The sequence below is a fragment of the Bombyx mandarina genome, chromosome 21, assembly GCF_030267445.1.
Source record: "Bombyx mandarina strain Sakado chromosome 21, ASM3026744v2".
In the NCBI taxonomy this organism is placed as follows: domain Eukaryota; kingdom Metazoa; phylum Arthropoda; class Insecta; order Lepidoptera; family Bombycidae; genus Bombyx; species Bombyx mandarina.
The window spans coordinates 13,210,462-13,223,366 of record NC_143227.1 but is presented as its reverse complement, the minus strand read 5'-3'; the positions used below and the strand labels follow the sequence as shown (position 1 = coordinate 13,223,366).

At 35.2% G+C, this 12,905-nt stretch overlaps 2 protein-coding genes across 2 annotated transcripts; both read left to right on the top strand.

Moving 5' to 3' along the window:
• The first annotated feature begins 7,359 nt into the window (after positions 1 to 7,359).
• Positions 7,360 to 8,663, top strand: Tbca (Tubulin binding cofactor A). The gene is made up of 2 exons (XM_028182213.2): positions 7,360 to 7,723; positions 8,119 to 8,663. The coding sequence occupies exons 1-2, from the start codon at positions 7,515 to 7,517 to the stop codon at positions 8,249 to 8,251; spliced, it is 342 nt and encodes a 113-aa protein (XP_028038014.1). The 5' UTR covers positions 7,360 to 7,514; the 3' UTR covers positions 8,252 to 8,663.
• LOC114248800 (uncharacterized) lies at positions 8,300 to 12,447 on the top strand. The gene is made up of 4 exons (XM_028182212.2): positions 8,300 to 9,043; positions 10,440 to 10,626; positions 11,017 to 11,239; positions 11,922 to 12,447. Exons 1-4 carry the CDS (start codon positions 8,300 to 8,302, stop codon positions 11,998 to 12,000), a joined length of 1,233 nt encoding a protein of 410 aa, XP_028038013.2. The 3' UTR covers positions 12,001 to 12,447.
• Positions 12,448 to 12,905: the final 458 nt, after the last annotated feature.

Below are 12,905 nucleotides of genomic sequence, written 5' to 3'. Positions count from 1 at the left end.
CTGTCGCTCAACAACCCGCGTCCGAACCTCGCATGAGACAGAACTCATGAAAGGGCAAAGGGGGGAAAGTAAAGCGCTTAGTGCGGAGCACATCTCTCCCATCACCCTCCCCCTCGGGCCGCCGGACCGGCGGTCGTCGGCGCCACGACCACCAGCCCTCTCGGTCGGCAGGCTATCCGAAGCCCGCTTAGATGGCGCCGGTTAGAGTGAGCAATTACCGCCCTAACATAATGTTAATGCACAAATTCAGCTAGGGGGAGTGCCATGGCGTGCTGTAATTCCGTTTACGCCTTTACATGTGCTGAATCTGGGTTAGGAATTTCAAGTGAATCGATTGAACTTCATCCTCGGGTCATGATGGAGGAAAGTTTAAAGAAGACGGTTACGAAAACAACGCGCTTAACATTTTAAGTACGGTTAAAAGTATAAAACATGAAACTTAATATTGCTTGACTTAACCAAAAGTATAAAACATGAAACTTACTTAGCCGACTTAACCTAATAGGTGTATGGCTCTAATAAAGAATAAAAAAAAAGAGAAAAAAAAATCTTGCTTCTTAAAAATTCCTTCCTATTCTTGTTTGTACTTATGCATATCTATGATTTTATACAAGTGCAAACTTTTACTAAAACTACTTCTATACAGAAGGGTCTCAGGTATAAAGCGGAAGGGTTACAAATTACAATAGGCCACACACACCCACACATCCGCTTCTTCTAGCTGCTATAACTCTGTAACAACTACGAATTGTAGAACATCACTTTACCAACATGTTACTATAGAATCAGACTAATCTGATTCTATAGTAACATGTTGCCTAAGCAAGAAAATAACCTTTTTTTGAACCCATCACAAGCGGTGACCTTTAAGATAAGAATTCATCATCATCATCCGCCCACAGTCGTCCACTGCTGGACATAGGCCTCTTCCAATCCACATCACTGAGCCCAGTCTTCGGCTCTCCTCATCCACTTCTTGCTGCCATCGTTCGGAGGTCATCGCACCACCCAGCCAGAGGGCGTCCCACATTACGTTTTCCGCTGTGCGATCTCCACTCGAGAACCCGTCTGCTCCAGTGATCGTCAGTTCTACGGCATAATATATGGCCATATAAGAATTAGTGGTTAAGAATTCGAGAGACAGTATAATATAGTCAAGCCTATAAAAGATTTGACCTAAACATATAATCTACAACAATAACAAACGGGCAATTCAAAGCTCTTCAGTTTGAAGATGTTTTCTCCAGCGCTTTTCTCGATTTAAGTTGTTACACTGATGGTAGAACAATTTAAAAGGCCGCATTGATAGATACATAAGTTCTCAGTACCGCTGCCGTATGCGAGAAAGAAAGGGAAACCAAACAAACTGGCGCCGTAACGCGTTACGTAACGACGCGGTTTACCCCCCCCCCCCCTCAAGAAGATATCATTTAAATAATTCAGTGTTCGAATTAATATCTCAACGTGGATGACGATAGACAATTCACACCAGGCTAGCTGTCAATTTTACCATTCATTTACAGGAATAAAAACAGCAAAAAAATCAACTATTCTAGTAATGTATATTGCGTTAGCGAGCAAATTTCGACAAAAAAAACATCCTGTACATTACGCTTATATAATCTTATATGCCAACGCAACATTATTATATCCCTGGCTGAATGCCACACATATCTATTATCATTTTAATACGTATCAATATCGAATACCCTGTATTTGATGTCATGATAAGATTATTTAGAAGAAAAAAAAAACAACTATCGTTCGTCAATCAAAATGAGTTTTGTAAATAAGGTCGTACTAGTTAGTAGACGTGTCTTTACTTGCCGTTTTTTCGTAGTATTTGCTGTTCACATTGATGAGATTTCCTATATTTCCAACTGCTAACCGCTTCGAGGGTATATATCGATAGTCTAGTCAAACCCGGCTTAGTTTGCTGGTTGATCATTGATTTGGTACGATCGCTACCAAATTTCACAGGATCATCCGCTAGCTAATCTGAAGATTTCCGGAAAATCGAAACTGGATCAGCCGTTTCGGGGTCTATAGTGTATAAAAATACATTGACGTGTAAAAATACCGAATGAAAAAAAACTTGTCGTCTAAATATGACAAAAAAATTCACGATTTAATGGTTTTTATATATAATAAATAATTGAATTCTTTCCACTGTCATAAACAATATTTTTTCAAATAAAAGAGAGTTACAGCTTCGAGCGATGTCAGTATGGAAGGTCAAGTATAGTTGGCTTCTAAAATGTTGAACGTCTTAAAAACGGTATTTCAGACCTGGAAAAAGATTATGCTCTACCAAATATATATCTAATCTAACGTAGAGTACTCCTTTTTGGGGTTCCTTTACTAACTGTTTCGATGTAGCAAAGAGCCGGTCGGATTGCAAATATTCCTAATGTCACAGATCGTTGTGGATGTATAGAAAGAATGTATCGAAGGGGAAACTCTGTGTTTTTGATGTGAAACGTCTATAGCGGCGGGTCAGTGTGCTTAGTGCGAGTTTTCTAACGTTCTCGATAGCGTAAAAGTTAACTCAAATTTGTATGCAGCTCCTAGTGGCAAATATAGGCAAACGTTCCAACTAAGCACACAGCGCTGGTTCACATAAGGTCGGACCGACAGTTTTACCGTAGTCGGCTTGACGGTCTACTGTTTACACTTCAAGCTGTCGATCCGACCAAATGTGAACAATATTGTTGTCTACACTACTGTACTGTCGATTTACTGCTGTATAAAGCAGTTTTTTTATTTATTGCATGGGTGGACGAGCTCACAGCCCACCTGGTGTTAAGTGGTTACTGGAGCCCATAGACATCCACAACGTAAATGCGCCACCCACCTTGAGATACAAGTTCTAAGGTCTCAAGTATAGTTACGACGTCTGCCCCACCCTTCAAACCGAAACGCATTACTGCTTCACGGCAGAAATAGGCAGGTTGGTGGTACCCACCCGCGCGGACTCACAAGAGGTCCACCAGTAATTATGCAAATTATAATTTTGCGGGTTTCATTTTTATTACACGCTGTTATTCCTTCACCGTGGAAGTCAATCGTGAACATTTGTTGAGTAGGTACGTATTTCATTAGAAAAATTGGTACCCGCCTGCGCGATTCGAACACCGGTGCATCGCTTCAACACGAATGCACCGGACGTCTTATCCGTTAGGCCGCGACGACTACTAAAAGTTTTGAGTTGGCTTTTGCGTGATGACGACGACGTTATAGTTGCCATGTGGTATATAAATACAAAAACGGAAGAAAAGAAAAACAAAATATTGGGGCGTTCAATCATTGCTGAGCGAAATGGAATTGGAGCATTCAAAATGTTTGGATGGTTTCGCTGCTCCGAGCCGACAAGACTCAAAGCAGTATGCCAATAATACGTGGCACCCGATGGAATTCGTGGCTGAACGTCCGATAAACGTGTCATCGCGGACAGTTTTATCAGGTCAGCGCTATTGAAATACATGTACTAATAAGCATCCAACGTCTTTGTCGTTCCCATCAAACTGTCGGTCCGATCTGATGTGAACCGGCTCCCAGACAAACTGCTGAGGTGGCAACGCATGCGTCATCACGCTTTAGGATAGTACCTAAGTAGTTACATATTTATTATGTAGTTTTTTTTGTAATTGTAATAATAATTGTAATGTGAGTTTTAAATTTTTATATTTTAAGATTAAAAATGTTTATTATAAACACATATTAATATATTGATAAAAAAAATAGATGCTTTATTTTTCATTATGCCATATTTATTTTATAAACTTAAACTATCCATTTATGAATATGATCTGTGTGCTTAGTGCGAGCTTTTTGACATCTGGAACAGCTTCCCTTCGTTTGCCGCTAGGAGCGCTGTTCTAACTACATCCAAATTTGAGTTAACTTTTTCGCTATCGAGAACGTGAAAAAACTCGCACTGAACGCACTATACGAAATCAGTTCGTTGTTTCACACCATACAGCCGTCCCATTCACAATTTGTTCATCGTGTGTTCCATGGTTATTGTTCTGTGGATTGTTTTAAATGATCCTTAAAAGACTCTATCCTTGATACTTCATTGAATGTCTAAGGACGACAGTGTCAACACTGTCAACTACCAACAGTCAAAGTGAGCCGAATGTTTGTGTGGTGTCGAAGGTAATGTAAATAAACACACCCTAAAGCGTTACGATTCGTTTGCCGAGAAATTCGCTTTTCGCTTGTATTTTCAAATGCAACAAAACAAAAATGTAATTTCGATTGTTGCATTAAAATACTAGTCTCATCTAGTTACTGTTTTAATTTCAAAATGTTGTCAACTATTGCATTGTCTATTACACCAGCTATAATTGAGGTGACATCTGTCACGTACTTATTGTCAATTTGTCATGCATTGTCACTTTGTTGGTGCAAATAAATAAAGAAATAAAAACTGTGTAATGCCTATGAAGGGTAGAGGTAAGGGGCACCATCTTATATAGGGGACAATTTGAAAAAGTGTTCACCTGTAAAGAGCAAGTTATTGTTGGAAGAATCACTAAAATAACGCTAGTGTAGGAATTGGAAATGGAGGTAGTTTTAAATGGAGCGAAATGTGGTGTATAAAGCACTGCTTGTAAAATCCTTCCACTTGGTACTATGGCGCCACCATAATCGGCTCCCTTCCAACGGACACTTTTCAGTACACTGGGATGGTACTTACTCCTTACTTCTATCCCTGATGGTAATGCCATTGAAAGAGGCTTCATTGCGTAGTGAGAATGGTTGTGTATTTTTTTGAATGATGATTTTATGGAAGATGTTAGGCCTCGTAACGAGACCGAGCCGAGTCTTACATTTTCTTCATAAATGCTGTTAGAATATGAAAAATTAGACGAAATTGAGTGAAACGAGATGAGATCAATTAAAGACTCAAGAAATTGGTAGTTATTTACTAAAAAAAATGGGTAGACTTTTTGGGAGAGCCCAAGAAGCTACGTCCAGCGGCCTTATTTTATTTTCACGCGTTTTTGAAATTTCACATATGTTATGCAGTTAATAAGCCACCGCTATTACAGGTTTAAGGCTGAAGAAACTCTAAATTAACAAAACAATTCACATAATGCTATTCTCGCGCTCTCGCCAAAAAATGTACATAAAGGTCACAGATTAATATGTTAGTTACAAGCTACAAGTAATAGCTGTGTGATTGTGAGTACACTGCGTTATGTACTGCGTCAGTTACAATGAAGTAGGAAACCTATGGAAATGAAACGTCAACCAAAATTTCGTGCCACTGTGACGTCATCTGGCCACAAAACATGGCGGCTTTAGTGCTGTACAAAAGATTTCAATGTTATCAGGTTTTATCGATAAACGTTCTTGGCTCATTTTATTTTAAATATTGTTAAGTATTATTTATTTGTAGAATTTATACTTTAATGGGAAGTAAGTAGGTATATTGTTATGTGCAAATATGATATGATTTAGATGGGTGAAATCTAAGACAAGTTCGTCCTTCGAATTTGCCAAGTAAACGATATGATGATTTTTAAAAGTTGCTACACTGATTTTATAAAGTTGTCGTTTGTCGCAAAACACAAAGATATGGCGTAGTTCAAAGCCATCAGCCCATTTCTAGCATGCTAAATGTTATCGTATTTTGAGTACGTGTTTTTCTTAGACTATTACAATCTATTTTAATTGTTTTGCTGACTCTAAAGTCCGTAACATACTACCGCAGCGCACCCCAAGGAAGGTGCGCCGCACCATTTGAATCACTTTCGCCTGAGAGTGATTCAAATTTTAAACTTATCAAGGGACCGCGTGAAAAAAAAAACACCTACAGAACATTTATTCATTAATTACAAACGTCATTCCTTGTGACTTCCTCTCTAAAATCACTTAATTATTAAATATTTAACAAATTTACAATAGTGTTTTACTCACTGCGGAATAAAACTATTTTATTTAAATAGTTCCGAAGAGATTTTGTCGGTACATGGGATTTGATTTGTTGGCGTGGGACCCAGTAGATCCATGACAATTGTGCCATTATGCGGCTACGTGTCGAAGAAGCTGTTCTTATGCAAAGGTTAAGCGCGTATGTGCATCCGGGAGCTATCTCCGTAGACCCACAGCTTGACAATACTAACATTTCGTCAAATGTATTAAATCTTTAATACTAAATTCAAGTTCTAAATATGGCATCACGGGTGTCCTGTTGAATAAGGTGAATGAAGTTAGCCCCGCAAAAAAAATTTTTTTTCCTATTTTATACTTATTTTCTATTAATTCGTTTGTTCATCATTTGTTCATGATTGTTCACTGTTAATAATTGTTTGTTCTGCATTTATTTATTTAAAAAAAATATTTAAAAATATACCTACAAGTTAGCCCCTCTAATGCAATTTTTAATATTTTTTCATCCTTAATGACTCGTAAATATTCATTTTCGATTGTTCTTATACAAAACACGTTTGTTCTCTTTCGAAATTACTCGTTTTTTGTTTAATTTACTATTTTTATTAGTTGAATAAATGTATGCAAAATATGTGTACTGCGCATGCGTCAACTATAATGCCTAAACTTTCTACGCGGTTTTAATCGTGAAAAAAAACAAATATAAATCCTGAAGGAGCAATTAATTAGTATACAGTTTAATTAAAAAAATTAAAAAAATTAAAAAATAAATAAATGAAATAATGTGCATTGGCGTTAAGTTAGACCAAATACATTTTTTCCATCCTCCTACTTATCGTTATGAAGATATAAAAAAGATAGGGAGTTCACATAGGTAATATAAACAAATAAGTAAATATGTTCATGATGAAAAAATGTATTTGGTCTAACTTAACGCCAATGCACATTATTTCATTTATTTATTTTTTTAATTTTTTAATTAAACTGTATACCAATTAAATGCTCCTTCAGGATTTATATTTATTTTTTTTCACGATTAAAACCGCGTAGAAAGTTTAGGCATTATAGTTGACGCATGCGCAGTACACATATTTTGCATACATTTATTCAACTAATAAAAATAGTAAATTAAACAAAAAACGAGTAATTTCGAAAGAGAACAAACGTGTTTTGTATAAGAACAATCGAAAATGAATATTTACGAGTCATTAAGGATGAAAAAATATAAAAAATTGCATTAGAGGGGCTAACTTGTAGGTATATTTTTAAATATTTTTTTTAAATAAATAAATGCAGAACAAACAATTATTAACAGTGAACAATCATGAACAAATGATGAACAAACGAATTAACAGAAAATAAGTATAAAATAGGAAAAAAAATTTTTTTGAGGGGCTAACTTCATTCACCTTGTTGAATAGATTCTATTAAGATAAACCTACATTTGCCTTACTTTCCACAGACTACAGAGAATACAGATAAACGCTCTATAAAGTTTACACAGCAGGCATGTTCTTTTAGCTCTTTGGTCGTAAACAGATGCTGTCAAGAAGTGCATTTATTGATTGAAAATTGCATTGAAAAAAAAAACAAGATCGATTATTCAGCAAGAAATGGCAGATCCTAGAATTCGTCAAATTAAAATCAAGACGGGCGTCGTGAAACGGATTGCCAAGGAAAAAGTAGTCTACGAGAAGGAAGCAGAGCTACAGAAGAATAGAATTCAAAGAATAAAAGACGAAGGGCAAGACGAGCACAACATTCGGAAGCAAGAAGAGGTTCTTCAGGAGTCCCTGATGATGGTCCCAGACTGTCAAAGGAGGTCAGTTGCGCCATTTTAATAATGTTATACCGTAGAAATAGTTGAAAAATCACGAATTAATGCAAATTTTGTTTATTCAAACTTTAAAGTTCCGAAATAGTTAACACATGTCGAAATTGGTACAAACATGTGTAAGTACTATATAAATCGTGGATTGAAGTTTTATTACCAATTTCTATTTTAAAAATAAACACCGTCAACTATATTTTTTGGAGATTTTAAAGTTTAGGTTAGTTATGTTTTTATTTCAATGCAAAGTATTTACTTTTCCGTTTCATTAGCCTTTGCTCTGCATCGCGAATTGATACCTTTAACAATAATGTTATTATAGCAATATCAATCTACTAAGTAGTTTGTAGTATATATTTTAAGGTTTTCTATAAATTGTATTACAGATTAATCAAAGCATATACAGATCTCAAAACTACTCTAGAAACAGAACAGGACCTCAAAGAACACGAAGAATACATTACCGCTGAACAGGTTCTCAAGGACGCTGAACCCCAGCTTCCAGCCATCGAGTCATAATTATCTCTTTTTTATAAATTAATAGTAATTTACATTTAAAACTAAATCATGTATAATTCAAATTATTATTATTTAAAAAACAAATATGCATTCCTTAATGTCCCTCCACCACCGCCAACCTCAACACAAAAGTCGTCATCAAAACAAATGTCACCAAGAATACAACAAGCACAAGTTTCGCCACAGCAAGGACTACATCGACGGCCACGAGATCAAATTCGAGCTCCAAGTTACATGCCACCTCAGTCACCAGCATACTTCACGGCCACGCCCTCACCAACACCAATGCTATTACCTCCACCTCCACCACCACCTCCACCACCGCCGCCACCAGAAGAGCCGATAAAAACAACTGATGAAGAAATAATAAAAGAGTTTGAGAAAAAAATAACCAGTGAAACAAAAAAGAAAACCCCTCTCCCCACGGTTAATCAAGTGATTACAAAAATTTTATCATGCTACTTGGCTTTAGATAATCTAACTATAAAGCGCATGAATTTAAATAATCTAATATTAAACGATCCTGAGGAGCATCATTGGAATTTCCTGATAGCAGATACCCATAATGACATAGACACCATCGAGAGGCTTATGGAAGATATAATTTCTTGTGATATTGATGCTCTAAGAAAATCCCAACTTAAAAGGAAGAGTAAAAGATTACGAATAAGAAGAGCAAAGCTGGAGATGAAAGCAGAGATATTACAGATAGAAAAAGACAGGCAGGAAAGATCAAGAAAGATAGATGAGAATTTGCAGAAAATTAAAGATGAAATAGACAGAGTTAAACAGGTAAATAAATTAATTAATAAATGTATGTTTGATCACTCTCCTAACAACATAATTTTACTCTTGTAAAATTTCACATGTTTTATTGTTGATAAAAAAAATGTTCGGTTAAAACCTTATAACTGAAATTGAAGCATTTCAAACACTATTTTGCTGAGTTCATTTTAAGTGATATCTTTTCTCATAACTAAATCAATTAAATGAACTTAACACACATTTTAGTTACAAACAAGACATCTAAAATAATTGATACAGTATATCAACTATATATAGGATTCATTTCCTATCACAATATCCAATAGTACCAATAAAAAATAATAATATAAAAAGTAGGTAAATATGATTCTATTTTAATAGAAAATTTTATGGCATCCTCATTCATTCGTCAGTATTATAAGTTAAAGAAATGTTGAGTCTTCTAATCTGATGATATTAATACTAATATTTTAACACTAGTTTTAATATATTATTATGGTGTCAATGGTTGTGTATTAATATGAACCAGTTATCTAATTTTGATCCAAAATGACATCATAAATTGTGAAGTGCACTCACAAGCTTTGTATAGATTGTGCAGTAATTTTGAAAAATAAAAGCTGTCAAGTCACCAATTTAATTGCTAAACTTATTTTTTTTAATCCATTTCACTGCAGAAAATATGTAATAGTATGGTTTTTGTCAGCTTAATATTTATTCAGACTTACTTGTAATTTACATTGTTTGCAAACTTTTGGTAAATATGGTTTTTTCTTTAGATATATACTTAAAATTTCTTTTTAAAAGGTAATAAATCAGTTCAAAGCACAGGTACAACGAGAAGTGTGGCTGCCATTTCTGCATTGGGACTTCTAAGGGCTGCTATACTTTCTTTTACATTCATACACAAGATGTGCTGGATTGTTTATAGTCATCTGTTGGAACCCATGGGCTTGTGGACTCACAGGGATATAACATTTTTCAATGGGGCTTAATGACAGTTATATCCTTGACTTTTGTTGATGAGCCCTGGATAAATGTTCAGCTTTAGTACCTGGGGCGATATTAAAAATCATTTCAAGAGATTTATTTGAATTTGGAATGGAACATACCAGATTTTCCCCGAGCACTACATCATCCTTCGAACAAGGTTTAAAAACAATCCCTAGTTCTAGGCAGCAGCGTGGTTGCGGTTCTGACGTACATAAGCGACGGTAACAGCATATGATCAGGTAGGCCCTAAGCTTATTTGCTCCGGAGGTAAAATAATTGTAATTACTTTGTATGAATTATCAGATCTTCAATTAAAATATGATAATTATACATAGTAATAACACTACTAACGCGAGTTTTATTTGAAAAGTATTAATTTAAGTTGCTCCAGACTTTCAGAATAATCATTTTCTCATACCTACCATTACAGGAGGAAGAGGCAAAACTCCAGGCAGATGTGGTGCTCAGGGATGTTCTCCGTAAAAAGCAGGATGCCAAAAAATGCTTGACCAAATTGGATGCATTGGTGAAACTTCGTGTAGCAAGGCAGAACACTGCTAAAGGAAGAGGAAGGATTGTATCTCGTAATGAAATGCTACATTTTAGTTCTCAGATTGGTAAGTTTGCCTATTATATTGTTAGCATTATTAGCTCTTTGTGGAAGGACATAAGAACTTCGAACTGCTGTACCGTCCTTTGTATTTGTAATGCATTTCTTCATAGCTGGAATAATTGGGATAAAACTAGTAGGGTGAGTTTACATTGACATCTACCACCAGCACTATAATATGATCTAGAGAATGCAGGCAGCTCAGGATCGATCTTTGTGGTGAGGCTTGGAAGCCTATGTCGAGCAGTGGACAACTGTGGGGTGAATAGAAGAAGAGGATTTTATGTTGTATTTAAATAATATAATTTCATAAAAATCTAGGACGCTGAGTCAATGAAAGTTGAGCGCAAAAACTTTAATAGCAACTTTAAGTAAGTTCATAAATAAATAATTTCAGAGTCACTCAAATCTCTATGGTCAAATAAATTATCTAAATACGAAACAGAAGAAGCGGAACTGCGTGAGAAACTGAATAAAGAAACTAAAAAATTCATTTTACCTTTAGAGGAGGCCACAAATAAAATTGAACAGAATTTGTTACAATGGCAACATTTGCTCTTTGGGGGACAACCCCCACAAGTGGATTTCAATGGAAATATTTATAAATTTATAAAAACCAGGTAATACTACACGAAAGTCTTATGCATGTTCGTTATGTGTTCATTGTTGACGTTTATGAATGTTTATGAGAGATTATACACATGATTTTATGAATGCTACTACCTAATTTGAGTCTTACCCTTCATAGTGGAGCCCATATTAACATAATATCTGCAATATTGTGTTGTTAATCCATGAGCCAATCTCCCTTACCAAGACAGGACTGATACTAGGTTCTAGGTATTGGAAGGTTACTTTGGAGGCGCTCGGGCAGCTGTTAGCAAATTCCACCCCTCCTGGCTGAGCCCTTGCTCGTCCACCTGCCCTGGTAAAATTGGAAAGACTTTCGGGCCACCAGTAATCTCCCAAACATAAAAAAGGAAGGTTCTTTTTCCTACACTATGTGTTTTATTCATTTTGGAAACCTTCTTGGAACATGCTAGCTACAAAAGTGTTTCGTAAAATTTGTACCAGTCACAGGGTGAAGGTGGGATAGCTGACCTGTTGGTGCATGTAGTGAAATTTGTTTTCAAAAAAATCCTGAACTATCATTTTGTCATCTCAAACCATAAGCAAAACTTTATGAAATAGTACATGAATTCAGGCCTTATATATGGTGTTCTACATTTATCTCCTACTAAATGTTTTCTCTTCGAAACAGTTGAATCATTGTTGTTAGTTATAATATAAAATTGTTTTTAGAGTCCAATGGGATCAGTATTTGAGTCAAGACGGTAAATCACTACCAACTGGATGGGTTGTGCCCAATCCGAGTATTTAGAACTGTCAGCATTTCACGCATACAGATGAAACCGGCTCAAGCTCAATTGTGGAAAATTTAAGAAGAATTAAAAAAGTATTTTTTTTATTCTGGGGATAGACACGTTTTTGCCTGTCGCCACATTATTTTTCTCAGTTTTACTGAAAGCCATGAACGGAAAGATGAAGTGTTACTGGATGTTTGTTAGTGATGCAAATCTTGAGTTGGGTTAATTTAAAACAGAGTAGCGGTTTTTATTTTTTAATTAAGAATGCAAGATTCTAAAGATAGTGTCTGAATTTTCTAATTATTTTTGAGACATTTTCGCTATTACTGTGAACTACGTATTCGCTTTTATACTTATTAATTATACTATATACAATTAAAACTGTAACCTGACGTAATAAATTTTGTTTTATTTTTAATATGTAACGCATTTATGTATACTTAAATAAAACTTATTTTTTATGTTTGTTTTTATTTTTTAGTTTTAGTAGTTTGCGAAATATATCACTGAAACATATTAAATGTATCGTTCACAGATAGTACGTAATCACCTAAAGTGTTGAAATTGTGTAGTAAGGCATCACTGTCATTATTTATATTCAATTGTTTTTATAATTAATCTATAGTAGTTCGTAAATGTGTAATTAGAAATTAATATCAGTGGTTCACCGGTGTAATTAGGTAGGTACCTAATTGAAATCAAAAGTTTGAACATTATTAAGGTTCTATGGTCAAAGACTATTTACTTTGTATGTTCACAGATTTCGCTAAGACTACATTAAAGACAATTATGTATTAAGACAAACAATATAATAATAATCTATTCTCAATTTGATCACAGACTCTAAACTAAACAATAAACAAAAGTGTGACAATAAACGAAGCGAAGAGTATATGCTGTGTGCCCTTTTTTTTTATTG